We start from the raw sequence: 20828 nt of genomic DNA on the forward strand, positions 1-20828 counted from the left end.
TATAATTCCAAAATTACAAAGCAGGGAACCTGCAAGTCGAGAGAAACTCATTTAATCTCCCAGAGCCAGCTAAACCCCAGAGTTTGACCTGGGGCTTGGCTTAGTCTTTTCCCTAAGTCTTATTGCCACTACCCACAGACAAACCACAGTGATCATACTCAGACTGCTGCTATGAAACAAATATAAAGGTTTAGAATTTTAAACACGTATATGTTTTTATACACACTCTGCCACAGTTGGCAACTTTCTAAGTTAACTCTAAATCATAGGGTTTTGGTCATCTGTTGACTAAAATTTAGATAAGAATATATTAATAAAACTGATACTAAACATAATATATTATATTGCCAGTGTGATATCATCTAAGGAGTCAAAATGTGGAGCACAAAGCTGACATACTTTCCAAGAAATGTATTTCACAGAAATTAATTGAGTTATGAATCATAATATGGTACTTATGTGTTGCTACCTTTGTGCTAGGCTCAAACCAGGGCATTTTCCATAAGTTATTTGTTATTATTCTCAAAATAATCAAATCACCAGATACTGTTCTCAGTCCTGTCTAGAGACACTGGAGTTTTAGGAACTTGAATATTTAGTTTAAGATCATGATAGCAAGCTGGGTGGTGGTGGCACACGCCTTTAATCCCAACACTTGGGAGGCAGAGGCAGGAGGATTTCTGAGTTCGAGGTCAGCCTGGTCTACAAAGTGAGTTCCAGGACAGCCAGGGCTATACAGAAAAACCCTGTCATGAAAAAAACAAACCAAAACAAAACAAAAAAATGACTGTGATAGCAGCCCCAAGTTGATTCTGTTTTGGTTTCAAACTCATGCTTTTGGAAGCATAGATGAGTAGGACCCCTCTATTGAAAAATGCATGTTCAGTATATTTTTGACTGATGTAGCACCTAACCCCAGAGTTTTCTTTGCAGCTTGTTAGCAGATATAAGAAATTTTGCTAAAAATTGGGAACAGTGGGTTGTTTCATCCTTGGAAAACTTGCCAGAAGCCCTCATTGATAAGAAAATCCCCATTTTGCGAAGATTTGTATCTTCTCTGAAGCGACAGACATCTTTCTTACATCTTGCTCAGGTATGGGGTTAGCTGAGAATATAAGTCACACAAATCAAAAGGACTCTTCTGATTAAGGATTTTTCACAATTTGAAGGAAAGTAAGTACACAACATCAAAATGTAATGTGTAACCTAGTGAAATGCTAGACCTGAAAGGACACATAGATACAGAATTCTTTCTGTATGTCTACATCTTAGCTAACTACACAGTACAAACATTAATGTCCTGGTTTTGGAAATGGACTTGATATGGATAATATGATGCATAGTGTGATAAGAAGCTGGATGGAGAGAATTCTGGAATTCTACATCAGTCTTGCAAAGTTTCTGTGATTCAAATTTCTTTTGAAAATTTATATATATATATATATATATATATATATATATATATATATATATACTCTTACTGTGATCTCAAAAGAAATATACCGACTGGTACAAGTTTAAAGTTGTAAGTAGTAAGATTGTGTGATTCCTATGTTAGATTTATCTTTTAAATATGGGTATATGTGTTCTCATCTGTGTGGGAGTATGTGCACATGAGTGCAGGCACCTGTAAGAGGTCATAGGCATTGGATACTCTTGGAGATGGAGTTACAGGGGATTGTAAACTGATTGACATTAGGCACTGGGGGTTAGACTCAGATGCCCTGGAACAGCAGTATGTGCTCTTACCTTCCAAGCTACCTCTCTAGCCTGTCTGTGTGATATTTAATGTTATAAAACCTCTATGCCTTCTCACTTTAAACTGCTACTGACAGTCACTGCCAGACAGGGAGTAGCAAACTAATTCATAGACAGGAATAGCACAGTTATTACTGTGCTATAACTGTTGGCTTTAGAAAGGTATTCAGTATCCTGAATAATATCAAAACCAACAAAACAAAACAACAACAGCAAAACATAGTCATACATCCAGAAAAAAATGTAACATTTTAAATGTTATTTTTCTCTCCTCTCCTCTCCNCTCCTCTCCTCTCCTCTCCTCTTCCTTTCTTTTTCTTTTTCTTTTTCTTTTTCTTTTTCTTTTTCTTTTTCTTTTTCTTTTTCTTTTTCTTTTTCTTTTTCTTTTTCTTTTTCTTTTATGTTTGTTTGGTTTGGTTTGGTTTGAGAGAGACAGAGAGACAGAGACAGAGACAGAAACAGAGAAGCCCTGGCTGTCCTAGAACTTGCTTCATAGACCAGACTAGCCTTGATCTGCCTCCTGAGTACTGAGATTAAAGGCACAGGCCACCATCACCCCAGCTTTTAAACTGTTATTTTTCAATTAATACTCTAATATCCCTTGCTTTGTGATGATGGATCAAAAGTATTATTTTCATTTTCTAAACCTCAAAAGAAATTTCAAATCTGCTGGGCAGTGGTGGTGCATGCCTTGAACCCAGCACTTGGGAGGCAGAGGCAGGCAGATTTCTGAGTTCAAGGCCAGCCTGGTCTACAGAATGAGTTCCAGGACAGCCAGGGCTACACAGAGAAACCCTGTCTCGAAAAACCAAACCAAACCAAACCGAACCAAACCAAATCAAACCAAACCAAACCATACCAAAACAAAACAAAACAAACAAAAAAGAAATTTCAAATATGTCTCCCAAACAATCATGTATTTCAGCTATCTTAAAATGAGTAAGAAGTTTGAACAGAGGAGATAATTCAGTCAATAAAATATTTCCCATGCAACGTGAGGACCAGCACCCACACAGAAGCCAGGCATGGCAGCAGCTTACAGCTGCACAGCTGGTGTGGGGGAGACTGAGATTTCTGGCTAGCCAGACTTGCTGAGTCGTGGGTTCCAGGTCCAGTGAGACACTTTGTCTCAAAAGATAGTGTGGAGACAGGCTGAAGAAGACATCCAATACAGACCACGGACCTCCACACAGACACATGGGTATACATAAATGAATGTGTATTTACACTCAGACACACTCAAGAGAGAAGTTATTTATGGTTGTTTTTCTTCAAGAAACTATTTTTATGAAAGCTAAACATTTTTCTAAGTAGACTATAATTGATACATTTTATTATCTTTTCTGACTATGTGCAGATTGCCAGACCAGCTCTCTTTGACCAGCATGTGGTGAATGCCATGGTATCTGATATTGAAAAGGTTGACTTAAATAGTATTGGGTCTCAGGCTCTTCTTACCATATCCAACAGCACAGACACGGAATCTGACATCTACAGTGAACGTGAGTCTGCTTAGCTAACACTAGAGTCCCCTAACTTTGATACTACTGACTTCTTAGTAGGAAACAAAACTGGGAGGTTATGTCATGCATTGTAGGATATTTAACAGTGACATTCCTATGTGCTAGGAAAACCATTCTATCCAGTTGTGACAACCAAAATTGTCTCTAGACAATCAGAGAGGTTCTCAACCTGCAGGTTGTGACCCCTTTTGGGAGTGAGAAAGATCAATGAGCCTTTCACAGGGTTGCATATCAGATATCCTGAATATCAGATATTAACACTACAATTCATATCAATAACAAAATTGCAGCTATGAAATAGCAATGAAAATAATCTTATGGTTGGGGTCATGGCAACATGAAGAACTGTATTAAAGGGCCACAGTATTAGAAAGGTTGAGAACCACTGCTCTAGGTGATACTGAATGTCTCTGACAGCAAAATCACAGCTGTTGAAGAAACTCTTACAGAAACAGTTTTAATTAAAAATATTCTCTTTTAAAAGATATATTTACTGTGGGAAATGTTGAAGAAAAGAAAAGTAACTAATTATTCCACTGTCTAGAAATAGCCAAAATAACCTGGAAGCAATACAAATGGCTTTGAGTTTTCTGAATTGTCCTCCACTCTTACATGTCGTATGAACACATTTGCATGTGTTCCATGCTCCTGTCATTGTACAGCATATGAGACATATAAAGATTATGTGTCGATATAATGCTATGAAAAGCAGAGATTTGATCCAGTATTGGGCTACTTGACCATTAACATAACCCATGTGTGTGACTATGCAGCTGTGCTCAATACCAAGTTGTAGCAGCATCAGACTATTTTCCCATCACTTTCTGTCTGCCAGACATAACTGCCCTGTCTATAGAATATGTCTCAAGCAATGGCTTATTCTTAGAGTCCAGCATCAAGCCTCATTTCTGTTGGGAGAAATGCTATGCTGCATCTTGTGGTTTAGAAGACCTCAAACTCTTCAATGATAATCCTAGTCTGTCCCCTTAAATTTTATTAAGGTTGATATCTGTGTAAATAGCTCAGTTCTTCAGTGCTGGACTAAATTTGTAGAAATAAAGAGTCTTTCAGAAAGCAGGAAATCAAAAAGCCTCATTTGGGCCATTCATTAGCTTTTGACTCGTCTAATGAGTTACTTTCATCAAATGAAAGTACTGAATTAAAAAGGAATATTCATAATATGACTTATTCCCATCAAGGACATGTATACATGTACATATTTAAAGTATCAGTATATCCCAAGACAGATACACTGCTGATGACACTAAGTATTTTTGTTACCACTATCAGGATAAAACATTTACTCATTTCACACATCTATCCATCTCCATTTCACCTTTATGTCATAAAATTACTAATGTTTTATAGTTCAAGGATATATCTTGGGTTCAAAGTAATTGTAACATATTTTAATTTTTAATTATCAACTACTAATTGTTCATAATAAGTTTTACCATGAGATTTTCACATATGTATATCATGTATGTTGATCATATTTACCTTTAATTACCACTCTTCTCTCTCCCAATCCCACTGATACACTTCCTCTTCCCAACTATTGTTTGTTCTCTCTCTACCCCTTCTTCTTCCTCCCCTCTTCCTCCTTATCTGCTTTTCTCCCTCTTTCTTTTCCTCCTCCTTCTCCCTCTCCTTCCCCTCCTCCCACTCTTTTTCCTCCTCCTCTCCCTCCCCTTCCTCTTGTTTTTGACATGGTAGATGACTCTATTACTGTGTTCCAAGAACTGAAGGATCTCCTTAAGAAGAATGCTACAGTGGAGGCATTTATTGAATGGTTGGATACTGTGGTAGAACAAAGAGTTATTAAGGTATTTTTATGAATAATACAGAAAATATTTTTAAGAGAAAAAAATGCTAACCTGGCTGTAATCTTTTGATGGGTATGGAAAACATCCAAACAGTGTATTTTTAAACCATGTTTTGCATATTTGTGATAACATGAAAATGGGGCTGACCTAGATGGCTATCAACAGTCAAAAAGGCAGGGAAAATGTGGTACATATACAGTGTGGAATGTTTTTCCACCTATAAAGAAAAATGAAATTTGTTGAAAAATTAAGTGAGGTGATCCAAACTCAAAAAAGCAATCCCACAAGTTCTTCCTCATACATGGTCCTGGGCTTGAAAATGCATATGCATCACAGTATAACTGTCCATACGGCCAAGAAACGAAGCTAAGAAATGGGTGAAAACAGGTGATGAGAAAGGATGGGGTGGGAAAAAAGACAAGTTAGAAAAAGAGGTAAGAGACTCTGGTGGTTTATGCAGAACATGAATGTAGCAATAGGAAAGGAAAGAAACATCTGTTAAAATACACTTTGTTTAACAACGCCATAATGATATTTAATAGCATGTATGTTAATTTAAAAATTTTAAATGCTTTGTAAAGATTTTGAAACCATATAAAATTGAATGACCTAAAAATCAAAATTAGGGATATGACTGGTTTGAAAGAACTAGATATGGAGTTGGTTCTGTTTCTTTCTTAATCTAAAGCTATGGATGCTATTTTTTCCCTATATCAATGTTTAAAGTTATACCTGTATGAGAGCATTCAGGTTAAAAATAAACTTACAAACTGAAAATATTTGAGTCTTTCAAAAAAAAGCACATTTTCTTAAGTCTGACTGGAACTGTGGTCTTGTGCATTTGAATTTCTGATTCTGAAAGGTCACAATTTTACATTTTCTATTTAGTTTCTTCAACTCTTTAAGTTAACCTTCAAGTCATCCATCATGAAGAGAGGCATTGAGAACAAATATGTCCCTCACTAGCTGGCTCAAGCTGCTCCATATCAAGGAAACTGGTTATAGTCTGGGGACTTTTTGTTCTGGAAGGAAAACAGACGCTTGCTCAGGACCAGGGAAGACAGTTAATCATTTACAGAAAAGTGCAACCCTCACGTCATACATCACCGTCTGTCCTTCTTAAAGCTTCATTTTGATTTTTTTTTAAAAAAGAAGATAAAATAGCCTGTAAATTTTTTCAACTTATAGTTTAATTCTAATTGGAAACTAAGCTATAAAGAATAAAGATGCAGTGCCTTTAAAAAGACAAAACAGAACAAACACAACCACAGGCTGAAGTGAAAATATCCCTGGACAAATCACTTTATTTGATGAAATAAGTATGAAGTCACACCATCTATCTTCTTGTCAGACAGTTTCTCTACATAGTCACCAGAACAGGACACATGTGCAGTGAGAAGACAGAGTTCACAGATTCAGTTTGTTCTTTTATTTTTAGATGAGCAAACAAAATGGAAGATCTCTGAAGAAGAGGGCTCAAGACTTTCTGCTCAAATGGAGCTTTTTTGGTGCCCGAGTGATGCATAATCTTACCTTGAACAACGCATCAAGTTTTGGTATCCAGTGTGTTTTACAATGATTGATTTCTGAATGATTTCACTCACTCCCTAGTCTTCCATTTTCAACAGCTTGCTACTTACTTTTCTTTTCTCAAAACACATCTGAGTACCAACCACATTGAGAATGGTAGTTAGGAGCTACCTTTGGGACCCAGACTCTCTGTAGTATTAACTCCTAACACTGTTTCTCTGATTGAGGCATTACCTAAACCAGTCTGAGGAATGTTCTTTACATAAAGCACAGGTGTTTGAAGAGATGATGCAAATAAAAACAATTTACATGAATAATGAATAGAAGTGCTTGCCTAGATTTCCTGCATAAAACAAGCAAATAAAAAACAATAGTTGAGACATTCTCCTGGGAAACTATTCTAGGTGTAGCATGGCCACAATGTATGCCTTTCCCAGGTACCCATATAGCTGCATTTGATGAACCAATGTGTAACTTGAAAGGCACAGGCACCTAAGTTTCTGAACTGTCTTACCTGATTTCTAAACCCATAATGAAATTAGCCCACAATTGGGCTAACTTCACTTTTTCAAAAATTGCATATCTAATTTGCCCTGAATTTTCTGAACTTGCTAATTCTGAATTATGAACCTTACAAACATCGAATTGCATTATAAGAACTTTTTATAATACTAAACAAGTTAGGGTAAACCAAAGGTTCATTCAGGGTTCGATGGAATTAAAGTTTGATAATGGGTTGAAAGGTCAACAGGAAATAAATTATTAAATTTAGTTTAAAATTTTTATAATTTAATTTAATAATTAGAAGAGCTTTTCTTATACTTCAAGTTTCTTAAAATGCAGAGCACCAAGGCCCAACTTTAGCATGAAGAAAGACTTTTGTTAGGAAACCCACTGAACAGTTCAAAGAAGGTTAGACTTTCCAGTCCACCTTTTGCATGAAAATGACTCATTTGTTTTTATTTTTAAATCAAATATGGTTCAGGCTGGAGAGACACCTTATTTGATAAAATTTTCAGACAATATTGGCCACCGTCTAATTATTGAGTACAAAGTAAACAGGAATCGAGCAGAAGAAAGCTCATTCCCCCTTGGTTAGAGCTTATCATGCTCCGGGTGTGCCCTCTTAAAGCAAAAAGGCTGTCTCACTTTCATCCGATTTTTCCTTTGATGTAATTAGTGGCCAAAGGGCCGGCAGGACAGCGCACACAGGGAGCTGGGCAGGAGGTACACAGAAAGATTAGAGACCCAAGTTAAGCATGTTGGTCTTAGCAGGTCATTGAAAGTCCAGCACGTACTTGTTTATTTCAGTTGTTCCTTGTAAAGTGCGGTGAGATGGTCACAAAGATAACGTTTCTCCCTTTTCCTTTTCCCCCCTTCCCCTTTTTTCTCCTGTACATGCCCCTCTTTTATACACTAGGCTCTTTCCATCTGATCCGAATGCTTCTGGATGAGTACATTCTCCTGGCCATGGAGACTCAATTTAATAATGACAAAGAGCAGGAACTACAGAATTTATTGGACAAGTATATGAAGAACTCGGGTAACTTAAACGGCCATTTTGCTTTTCGCATCTCTTTGCTTAGGTCTAAGTTTAAGGACCTGCAGCTACACAAGCAGGTTCATAGTCTTCTCAGTTTTCCTCCATGCTCAGGATCACTAGTGTCATATCTGAGTACTCATGGGGAGCGCCCTTTCCTCTCCATTTACACACAGCAGTGAAACTTCCTCAATGGAAACTGGAAATTTACACAAATTGGGTTCTCAATTTCTGAGACTTGCAATGAAGTTAAAGAGAAGTCTGCCATACTCTCCCCACCAATCATTGTAATCCAAGGCAACACATGTAGAAAAACAGGAGTTTAGTGAAAAAGAGGTTAGCCCATTTCTGGTGAGAAGCCTGCATTCTGAAGATTGTTTAGCCCAGAGTGGATTGTTCAGTACCCCTCAGAATATACTATCCACAAATACTCAACTAATAAACCCAGCACCACCACTAACCACCAAAGCCTGTTTCCTATGGAAAATATTATGCAGGAGTTTCCAGATTCAATACTCAACCAGAATCCATGTACAATGTCTTTTGCTTGGGCTGATCAATAAGGAGTATCATGTCGTCTCATCTGCATCACTTTAAAATAATCTTTCCAGACGCGAGTAAAGCTGCCTTCACAGCTTCCCCGAGCTCTTGCTTTCTGGCCAACCGAAATAAGGCTAACTCACTTGCCAGTGACACTGTGAAGAACGAAAGCCACATGGAGACATCCTATGTCCCTCTGCCTTCCAGCCAGCCTGGAGCCATACCCCCTGCTCTGCACCCATTCTCAACTGAGGACACTGATAACATGCCACTCCCAGGTATGTGGGGAATCAATAAAGAACACCTTAACAGACTTTCCAGCACATTGCAGAAGACCCATTCTTTCATTTCTCTCAACACTCCCAGGAATGACATGGAGAATAATATTTTAGCCAATTAAAAAACATTTTGAATTTATGGGTTTATACTTATGACTTTTGCCATTAGCATTCATATTTATATCATTTACAAATGTAGATATCACACACATGGATGGTAATTCTTATCAAGTATGACTAGGTTTCTTCATTTAATAGAAGAAAACATACTTAAATATGCATTAAAATCCCTAAGATACTTTGAAGATAAAATGTGAACAGGTTTCCAGGCATGGTGGCACACATCTGTAAGCCCAGCAATCAGGAGACTGAGGTAAGGTCATGAGTTCAACCCAGGCTAGGTTTGGATAGCAAAACCCTGCCATTAAAAACTGTGTTGCTGAGAGTAGAATTGGTTTAGTGGTTACAAGCACTTACAAAGGTCCTGGGTTTGATTCTCAGCACCCACATGGAGGCTCACCACCTCCTCAAGCATCAGGCATGCATGTGGTAGACAGATGCACATGCAGATGAAACACTAATTCAAACAAAATAACAAAAAAGAAATTCTAGAATAGGATTGCTTATTTGATTTTGGCTTCAGTGAGATTTCTCCTCCAGCCACTTTAGGACAATGATGCAGTAATTTTGTGCTTTGCAGCAAAATAAATTTTCAGTGACTTGATTGAAGTATCAGAGTTTATTTTAAATATAGTATTGACTGTTACCTAAGTCCCATTTTATAGATTAATTTATTGGGCACACAGAATGTTGAAACAAGAGGGATTTATGATGCTGTGGCTTAACTGTATCAATTGAAAGCCACAGGCTCAGGGAGTGGAAGATGTTAATGAATCTTTGCTCACCAGTGGTGTTTGTGTGCTGTGTTCAGCTGACTGTAAATCGTGGGCATTGTGATGTTAGTTTTTCTATTACTGAAGGTCAAATCATTATTCATTTATTTTGGGTTTTGTTATGGTACAGTGTGGGTATCACACTGTATTTCCCTTCCTATTTGAGAGTTATTTTTTAATTAAAATATTTTTGTACAATATATTTTTATCATGTTCTTCCCTTTCTTTACACGCCCAGCTCCTCCCGACTCCTCCCGATCCCCCAGAATCTCCCCTAATCTCTGATTCTATGACTGTGAATTTGCGTGCATACATATTCTCCAGTTATTTAGAGAAGGGAGGCACTACTAATTTGGAACCAAGGGTCCATTAATAAACCATTTGAATACTTTTAAAGACATGATCTCATCTACATATTATACTACAAATAGAATGGTCTCACTCTTTTTTCCAGGTCAAATAGAGCTTTCACAAAGTACTGGCCATCTGATGACACCACCGATTTCTCCAGCCATAGCAAGCAGAGGAAGTGTTATTAACCAAGGGCCAATGGCGAGCAGACCCCCGAGCGTGGGCACAGTTCTCTCAGCTCCAACACACTGCTCAACATATGCAGAACCAATTTATCCTACGCTCTCTCCAGCCAACCACGACTTTTATGGGACCAACTCTAACTATCAGACTATGTTTAGGGCGCAGTCTCACCCTGCATCAAGCCTCTATGCTCACCGTGCAGAGCATGGGCGGTGCATGGCCTGGACTGAACAGCAACTTTCTAGAGACTTCTTTGGTGGCAGTTGTGCTGGGTCTCCATATAATTCTAGGCCACCTTCCAGTTATGGACCATCCACACACACACAAGAGTCACACAGCATGCAGTTTTTGAACACAGGAAGCTTCAATTTCCTTAGTAATGCAGGAGCTGGCAGCTGCCAAGGATCAACATTGCCTTCTAATTCTCCCAATGGTATGTAACTTTTTAAAGACATTTTTTGGGCCTTTGAGAAGGCAACAAAGCTAAATCTGACATTGAGTTTCACCTCTGCTGAGCATCATAATATTCAGTAAAAACATAAAAATCACAGAATCTTAGCTGCTTTTAGAGTGTCTCTGCCACACCCAAACATATTCCTTAATTCTTGTGGCTTTATAAAAATTCTTTTATACATGATTTTTAAAAAGTCAAACCTTATGTGAGATACATTAAAAAAAAAGAATATTCTGTCCTTTGAAAATATTTTCAATGGAGATTATGTCTTCCAGAGAATTAACAGTATATTTTAAAGACTGACTCTAAAACCAATATTATCTACTTATTTAAAAAAAAATCAAAAACCCTGAAGTTGAGATTGAAAGTCTGTTGGATTTATTAAACTTTTAAAAATACTTTCTCATAAGTGTAGGCCTGTGTTTCTTCATGAACATGATTCTGTAAGTAGAAATTTCATTTGAGAAGTATTATGATTTAAAGAACTAGCTGCACTTGTATCTTCATAGATATGCTTTATAAATTTAGATATGGAAAATATGGAAAATGAAGAGTCAGTTTCAAAATGAATAATATACCAGTTACCTTTTCACTAAAAACTGTCATAGTAAACATTACTATATACTAAAGCATAAATTCAAGTCTCAAGCTAATAGAAATCATACTATTTGATATTTTTAGGGCTATACCCAGCTATGTTGTTTCTTTTGCCTTTCCTCGGGTAATTCAGTAGAAAGCAAATAGAATATTCTCAATCTGTTCCATTCTAGGATACTATGGAAACAATATAAACTACTCAGAGGCACATAGGCTTGGATCGATGGTGAACCAACATGTTTCAGTCATCAGCAGTGTGCGCTCCCTGCCTCCCTACAGTGATATCCATGATCCACTTAACATTTTAGATGACAGCAGCCGGAAGCAGAACAACTCGTTTTATGCAGACACATCATCTTCTGTTGCATGTCGTACTACTGTAGTAGGTAAATTGTTTTCATAGTCATAAGAAGTGATGAACTTTAGCTATGCAGAATGACCTGGCAGGGGGTGAGGGGATGTTCAATGAAATAGGCATGCATAAGGTAACTTATCATTATTTTATGTTATGTTTTTGTGTTTGAGTAAGGAATAAATTTTCACTTCTCATTTTTTGAAATGATTCTTTAAGATCTGTTATCTCATCCAGAAATAATAACTTATATTTACTATGTATGAAATTTTTATTACAGCTTGTCAAAGGCATTTGAAATGATAGTGAACTATATGAGAAAAAATGATACATTTTCCTCATTTTCTTATGACCATCATTGGACTCACTAGGAAGTGTCAAAAGTGATCTTTGGACCCCATCATCACCATTAGCACCCCATACCACTCTGAGTGTTTACAGTAGTAAACAAAAATCCTGTAATGATGGCAGGCAGTATTTTCTCAGTCTCTTGTTAAATTAGATTGAATATCCTTGCAGAAACTGTTGCTGTTTTTTTATTGTTATATATAACATACAATTCAAGTCAACATGAGCAAATCAGTGTGCCTACCATGACATCTTCTAGCTGCTTCTTCCAATCTTAGCCTCATCTATGAAGGTGCTAGATCCACTGCCTAGTTGGCTGCACAGAAAAAAACTTAGCAAATCAATGAGTGAAGCCGAGTCCTAATAAATCTAGGGTCTTCAGGCATAGCTCCAACAGTAGAGCACTTACTTGCCTGTCATTTGTGAAGCCCAGGGTTCTAGCACCAAGCTAACAACCTTAAATATATCCACAAGGTAAACTATAGTAAACTATAAGATAGATTACTTTAATTAATAAGTTATTTCTGATAACATATATATTGAACCTAAAGCAATGTATACATGTAGTTTGGAAAACTAATACTGAAGTATCACCAAGAAAGTTTGCATCCATCACATATCAAAGTGAGTGTTCATGTTTATATGAGACACCTGACATATTCAATGGAATCCATTTTTATACTAGTGTAAGTGAAGGGTACATGATATCCAATAGAAGCACTGAGAAGATGAAATAAATTCCATCTCTCATCACTCAGTGTACTTTTCCAATAATTCAATAGGAAGTACTTCTTCCCTTCCTGTGGCCATCACAAATGTGCCCCGAGCAGTCTAGTAGCTCATCTCCTGCTATCTGCTAATAGTCATTGCTTCTAGGTTACTCTAATGAAGCAGAAAATTGCACTTCAGGAAGTGTCCTCACCATCAGACTAAAATGTACCGTGTTGCTATTGTTACTATTAGTTCTGTTTACTTGTAGAGATAATGGAAGCTTTGATGGAACATGGCTTGGAAGTATGGTGGATTCTAGGCTTTAGCTGTCAGAGCTGGCTAATGAGCAGATTACAAACCAGGCATCAGAGTGAAAGAGGAAAGAGAACAAGTGAATAAGCACAGTGGGGTCTGGACTCATTCTGTCCTCATTAGTTAGGAAGCCTGATCCTTAGAGATGGAGAGCATATTGCCTTGACAATAGAATGTATCATCCTTGCAAGAAGGAAATAGACCTCTTGAACATGTTAAGGAAGGTTTTTAGAGCAACTATATATTAGATCCTGGGTACAGGTATACTGAGATAATCAGGACATAGTTTCTTCTTGGAGAGAGTGAGAGTTTATGTTCTAGAAGTGGGAGAGTAAGGCAAATGAATACACTACAAAGATGAATACGCTTTCTCTCATATGTGAAATCTGAATGTGTGTGTGAGAGAGAGAGAGAGAGAGAGAGAGAGAGAGAGAGAGAGAGAGAGATGTGTATGCATGTAGGTCATGAAGGATCATGAGAAAGGAGGAAGCGCTCTTAATAGACATGGAAAATATATAGTAATGGAATGCATGTGATGGAATTAATTGGGGAAGGAAGAATCAGCTGGAGAGGGATCAGAATATGGGGAAGGTAAGTGGGGGATGGGAACAAGTCAGAACAAGTATAAAGACTGTATGTAGTGAATATAGCATATGTGTATATACTATGATAAAATTCACTACTTGAAACACTCACCTAAACCAGTTTATTAAAAGATAATTTAAAGTTTTCTGAAGTATTTAAAGTGGTGACTGGCAAAGTGGGAACTCTCTGAGGCAGATGTCAGGAAAGGAATCCTGAGGCAGAGACATTTGAATTGAGAACTGGGAAATCCAGAAACACTGAAAATCAGATGAAGAAGATCTAGACAGAAGAAAACAGTCATTTCAGAGCCTCTGAATTCAGGGGGGAAAGTTGCAAATTTCAGTGAACAGAAAGAAAAATAATGTGTCTTGAGAAGCTAAACATATGAGAAAGAGGAGCAGAGAAAATTTCAAAAGTCAGTTTGTGGAGAATTTTGTGAATCGTGGCAAAAAAACTGTATTTTGTTCCTATAGTCTAAGCCATGGTCTTCTGATAGAAGAGTAGAAACTGCTTTACATATCAGCATGATCTTTCTAGCTCTTCTCCAAAAGGTGAGAGACTGAGGCTACTATATGGGTCTAGGGAAAGATGGTGATCAGAGGTGCGAACAGGAGGTAGAAGTGGTGAAGACATATTTTAGTGACAGAATGTAATATAATATTGTGTTTTCTCTGTGAAATATGTAGAAAGAATACATAAGAGAACAAGTGGGAAAATAAAAGAAAACATTATTGTTCTGGTGAATCAGGTACACTTGCATTTAAAGCAGCTTATATGTGCTAGGTGCAAAAACCATAAAAGGTTCAAAGTGAGTGGCACTTCTAGAACACAGAATACATCAGTTTGTTTTTAATTGTTTTAATCGTTTGTGTTTTTCCCTTGTAGCTTCCAACTTGCAAACCCAGATTCCTTCAACTTCATCCCAGTGTATGTATGGAACTTCCAATCAGTATCCAGTGCAAGATAGTCTGGACTCCAATGCAGCAAGCAACAGAGAAATGGTGTCCTCTTTACCACCCATCAACACCGTGTTTATGGGGACAGCAGCTGGAGACACTTAAATGAACAATGTAGAATGCAGGTGAAACTCAAACGCTCTGCTGCCTTGATGCCATTATCCACCTCCAGCTGCCACGAGAGAAGAGAAGATGGAAGGTGCAATGACTGAATGTTATTTTCAGATCACTGCTATGCCATACAACTCCATAGTGAATGGAGATACTTGGTATTGCACACAAATAGGCTAAAATGTGAAGTCATTATTAATCATAACTTCAAATACTGTCAAATGAAGCCAACGAAAATTTAAAGATGCAGACATTACGAAGATGTAATATTTCACTTTCTAACTTATTGAAAAATCTCTATTTTCCTCCCTCTTTAGTTTCTAAAAGAAGAAAAGTATATTCAATGCCTTCACATTATCTTTAATTTATAATCATTGTTTACTATCACCTATTTGACCAAAGTCAAATGTCTAAGTTCTACCTCCTGTGGAAATGTTTACAAGGTCAAGACTTTATTGTATGTAGCTAGATCCAAGTGACTTGACCTTCTACCCCTGTGCACTAGTGTGGTGATTTCTGTTACATAGTAGTGTTCCAATTCTATGTAACTAAATAGACATGATAATCACTTTCCTTCTTTATTTAAAATGATAAGAGGAAATAAAAAAGAATGTATGGAGATATTTTCAAAGCTGTGATTGCTTTTGGGATTGATAAAAGAAGAATGCTTTCTGAAGAATGTGGAGACTTCAGGCCAAAGTACTATGGGTATGAAATGAAAGAATAAATAAAGCTTACTGCTTAAGATACTATAATTCAAGAATGTTTGTATATCAGACTTCTAACTATACATGCTAATAAATTAGGTTTAGACTGTTTAATTTTTCTTGTTTTTTAAAAAGCAGTTGTTTATTGAGTACTTTTCTAATAAAATGGAAAGGAATAATGGAATCCAGGGATAATCCAGATGAAAAAGCTGGTTCAGAGTGAATTACATGTAAGCTAAAGCAACTGACAGCACCATCTATTTACACCTGTTTATTTTCCTTTTCCATATGTTGCGACTCTAAGATTGATAGCTTATTCTAGAAGACTTCCATTAACTATCCAAGAATCTCTTAGTAGTGTGCCCACTTAGCACTATACAATATGATCTAACAAACAAGCAGAGAAAATTTGCAGTATTAGCAAATCACAAGAATTATGAAATGAAGTGTTCTATTCTTTTCACTAATAATTTTATATGACTATAGGCTTGGAATGAAATAACAGCATTAAGGAACATTTGAACACATTTTTTGAGAGTTAGGAACCAAGATTTCAAGGTATATTTAGCATTGTTAGATGCTATATTACATAATATGGGAAATAAAAAATGAAGGTGGTACTGCCATACCATAAAGCACTTTTGTGTGGAGACAAGGGGGTTGGGTGGTAGGAAATTAAAGCTTAAAGATTTGAGGGTAGAGAAGTTATATTAAATAAATGATGTTCCAGGAGCATGTAGCAACTCTGTGTGGGGAGAGACAGGTTGGCTAGGGGCGTCTTTAACCTGAGGATTATTTAGAAGACTATTTCCTGCAGTCACCCAGCAGCTGAGTATAGAAGGAGATGTAGGAGACATAAGTATACCAGTATTTTCCAAGATGCATGAACATACTTTCAGACAGTGTAGTGTATGGTTGTTCACTAGGCTTATTTGGAAGGTATCAAGTAGTTTACTAAGGACTGTACATAAACCCAAAAGACAGTGAAAAGCATCACTGGGGTTTATGTGTTCCTGAATGATGTTGGCATCAAGAAGAAACATGTGACTAACTTTCCCTTTGTCCCAGAGAATGGGCTTGGAGTTCATGTTGTTACAAAAGTGACAGTATTTCCCAATCCTGGCTATTGGTATTTACACAAGATGGTTCTGCTTTGTATAACTATTCTTACTGTGTAAGATTCAATTTAAAGTCACTGGTTCTCAAACACTAAGTTCTAATAGAACTGGCTTCTTAAGTCCTATTTCCAAATGCCTCTAGATAGGCAGGGTAATCCTTGCATGATTCAAAGAGATACTTTGAATCTTGCCTGGGAAAAGACCATGAGATGGCATACTACTCTACCCTGATTACACTAATCTTTTAAGAATTGCTCTTTCATAGGTCTAAAGACTGGATGCTCAAGATATTTTGGAATATATATTTGCTAATTTTAAATAAAATATAAGGACCTTGTGTGATCTTCAAGTGAACTTTGTGTAACTTTATCCATCACAAAGAAGTAGCCATTCAAGCTATTGCTTACGTGAAATTATGTCTATACGCCCAAGGCTTTGTTTTTTTAATGCCTCGTGTGTATCTTGACTTTTAGGCTATTTCTTTTCAAATTGTACATGATTGTGGCTACTGTCAAATACATGTAAAATGCTCCAGTTGATTCAGTGAATACCTTAAGATAAATTTTAAGGTAAAATGCAAGCATCAAAGTTGCTTTAAAATCCATCTGTGTCGTTAATACCAAATCACAGAGCATAATGGACCCTGTTTATTTTCCTCTCTCCAGGTAGTTTTCTACTAGGAAAAATAGAGATTACTCAAGTTATCTGCACCTAAACATATTTTATAATGAACTGTTGGTAGCTTTTGTACTTTAAAGACAAATTCTAATGACAGTTGTGATGCCATAAACTCATTCTTTTTCCTGCTTTAAGAGAAGAAAATCCTGGAGATGCTGATAGCCCCACCCAATGAGAGCTGTGAAAATAGGGCTGCAATGCTATGTTAAGTTACAAATGCACCAGTAGCTAGTGCTAGGAGCAGAGCTGTGAATATATGGAAATTAATGGGATAGATTTACACATGAAAGAACAGTCTTACTTCCAAAAAAGAAACACTTCTGTGAATGAATAAAAATGTAGACTTGTAGGCTGTGAGATAACTGCCCCTCAAACTTTGCCTAATAGAAGATTTCTATATTAGACAAGCCTCTAACCAACTCAATAATCTCCATAGAAAAGGAGACTAACAACACAGTCCCAAGAAACGAGCATATGTAGATGGAAGGTCTGGGGAGAAGCTAAGTTGAGAAGGGCTACAGTTAGCATCAATATGTGGGCACTCCTAATGGGACACTGACAGGACAGGTCTCCAGATGTACAACAGAGCAGTGGAACAGCATTAGTGTCATCCTGACCAGTATGGAACAATGGCTGAATCTCCTGGGCCCATAGCATTGCCCAACTCCAGATCCTTTCTAGATGCAGTGTCTGTTCACCTGTTCAAGATACAGCTGCCTCAGTGGTAAATTCAATCTACTACAGTGTGTAAGCCCTCTACAAAGAAATTTGGTTAGCAGTGAAATGTATGCAGATGTATCATTTCAAACAGAATCTATCTCAAACAATCTACAAAAATAGGATAAACATAAGTGCTCCTATATTTTTCTTAATTTTATTCTTAACTGATAACATACACACAAAAGATGAAAGCTGAAGACATTAAAGGGACACCACATGAAAAGATTTCTTTATAAATGCATTACATCAACCTCAGTCCAGCTAAGTACATATATCTGATCAAGCATATATCATTATCAATGGTAAGAGCTTTCATTCTTACTCATCCTAGCTGCCTTCACCTAAGTACTGGGGATTGAACTTGGGGACTTGCATAAGACAAGCAAGAGCTCTGCTTCTGAGCTACATCTCTAAATGTTCTTCCAGCTTCTTGCAATATATAGTTCTTGAAAGTTAAGGTAGGTAGTGCATTTTCCTTCTCTATTCCTCTATAAAGCACAAACTAAGGAAAAGAAAGAGGAAGAAAGTAAGAGAAAAAGAAAACATTTGACATAAATTGTGAAACTCAAATCTAAATTTCCCAAGTTGTTGTTGTTGTTGTTGTTTGAAGCATGAGGCACATGAGAGTGATATGCCTATATCCCATGGAAAAGGATCTTACAGAACTTCAGTATTTTTTCTTTAACACAGGGAGATATTAGTTTTCACATAATCACCACAATAAGAGCTCTGAGCTCTTGTTAACAAAACTGCCTATGTTGTGGCAACAGATGTATAATACAGGGTAAGATAGAAATTTCAGCAAAGACCTTATAGAAAAGTAAACAGTGTTGACTATGACACATAGGACATTTTGTTCTTGGGGGAAAGATAAGATATGATGAATATATATGGAAAGTCATTGTATCATCTTACTCAATTATTGAACTTTAAATAAAATCTCCAGATTTATAAATAGCAAAAAGCATAATCTGTCTGTTCCAAAAGCACATCGACCAAATCAAAGGAAAACATTTTCATTCCCTCTCTCATTTTAGGGACAAATGGCTGAAAATAAATGGATTAAGATGAACGTGGTAACTAATTTTAAAGTATTTAATGTTTAAAAAGAGTTTTACCTTAGTCTTGGTAAAAGTTTTTCCAGCAGTATGTCTACTCTTCAGCTATACTCCTAGATACATTTATCTTTGAGATAGGCTTTCACTAAGTTGCCTATGCTGGCGTTTACATCATAGTTCTCTTGGCTCAGCATCCTGAGTGCTGGGGTATCTGGCATTCACAGTCTTGCCTAAGTAAATCTCAAAGATAATCATTTCGGCAAATATAAGCAACTTTTAGAAAAATTATGTATTCTTTGTGTGCGGGCATGTGTCTGAGGTGTATCATGTGTACCTGTCTCTCTCTGTGTGTATATATGTGTAAAGATGCTCATGTACATTTTTGAGTGTACATATGAGAGCAGAATTTGAAGTTGTATCTCTTTTTCTATTGCCTTCCAATTTGATTTTTTTACTCTCTCTTTAAAGCTTAGGTTCACTTATTGGCTAGACCAGCGGCCAGCATGCTCTAGAGATCTGCTCATCTCTGCCTCTCAACATTAGGATTACAGATTCTCACCACCATCTTTTATGTGATTGCTGGAAGTCAACCTCTGGTCCTCATGTTTTCTGGCATTCACTAACCACCTGAACTCCCTCTCACCCTATACTCTCTATTGTGCATCCACAAATTCAATCTTAGCATACTTCTTGGGAAAAGCAAATCTAAACAGCTAAGAACCAAAATAAGTGTTAATGCATTCTATTGTTGGTATGATTTTAATCCTAAAACTGAAGGTAACTGAAGATGAAGAGGCCCAAACCAAGATCTCTCATGTAATACTGTGACTTCACATCTCTTCTTAAGATAGTTGTGGAACCTCCAAGGAGCCAGTGAACTCATTTCCAAAAGTGAAAAATTAACTACTCAATATGATATCTGATCTAAAGTAAAGAGAAACTATGCCTTTTTATTAGTCAAAAACAGGGGTGCTGTTCTTACCAATCAATAGTCACCATGAGGGCCAGAGATTTACAGCCTTAAAGCATCTTTAAACACACTGAAGCAAATATGAGCTTTGTGGGGAGTTTGTTAATCAACATTTATCATTTAGATTTGTGTACTTTAGCTTATTAATGCTCTGTACATGACCTCTATGGAAAATAAAACTGTTCCCATATTTCAGGTTACAAAGTGGCAAGTCCTCTGTCTTATGTATTTGTGTATAGGGTGATATATTTGTGCTATTTGACACATAATGCTGTTTTTTTTCATTTATTATTCATTATATAGACACCTATACAATTCATAACAGCCATTTTGAATTTCTGTTGTTTGAGGAAACTGTTAAAAGAGCCTAGAGAGTATACATGAAAGTGGTACTTGCTGTGATTTCAGGGGAAGCTGAGTAGTCACCTGCCTGGAGATTATAGACCATCAAAGAAAGCCTTCTTCCCCCAAGAAGAAGAAATAGCTCCTGGCACAGCTGTGTTTCTAACATGTGGCCATCCTCTGTGAAGTACAAGGGCAAAGCAGCTGGGAACTGAGTGGTAATTCCTAACTGGCTCCTCTCCAAGCTAGTTGGTGTGACCCAGTGTGATGCCCGTGAAGCTTGTCCTGGGTTTATTTCATTTGAGAGTCAGCAAGGCTGCAGTAGGGAGCAAATTGCATCAGTAAGGCATGGTCAAACACAAAGAAAAACAGCTTTCCAAAGTCCCA

The 20828-nt window shown here is 37.0% G+C and overlaps 1 protein-coding gene across 3 annotated transcripts in view; it reads left to right on the forward strand.

The window, feature by feature from the left end:
• Positions 1-15466, forward strand: part of Rfx6 (regulatory factor X6) — a 52805-nt gene extending 37339 nt beyond the window's left edge. For 2 of the 3 annotated variants that reach the window (XM_021174814.1, XM_021174817.1), the window contains 9 exons: positions 934-1093; positions 3116-3260; positions 4998-5107; positions 6546-6663; positions 8058-8180; positions 8789-8995; positions 10343-10855; positions 11647-11859; positions 14667-15466. In XM_021174814.1, the coding sequence (XP_021030473.1) occupies positions 934-1093; positions 3116-3260; positions 4998-5107; positions 6546-6663; positions 8058-8180; positions 8789-8995; positions 10343-10855; positions 11647-11859; positions 14667-14842 (1765 nt within the window). In that variant the 3' untranslated portion in view covers positions 14843-15466. Of the gene's footprint in view, positions 1-921; positions 1094-3115; positions 3261-4997; positions 5108-6545; positions 6664-8057; positions 8181-8788; positions 8996-10342; positions 10856-11646; positions 11860-14666 lie in introns of all 3 variants that reach the window. The other variant, XM_021174816.1, reaches the window with a different exon arrangement.
• The last annotated feature ends 5362 nt before the right edge of the window (positions 15467-20828 follow it).

This window comes from Mus caroli, chromosome 10 (genome assembly GCF_900094665.2).
Source record: "Mus caroli chromosome 10, CAROLI_EIJ_v1.1, whole genome shotgun sequence".
Classification (NCBI taxonomy): domain Eukaryota; kingdom Metazoa; phylum Chordata; class Mammalia; order Rodentia; family Muridae; genus Mus; species Mus caroli.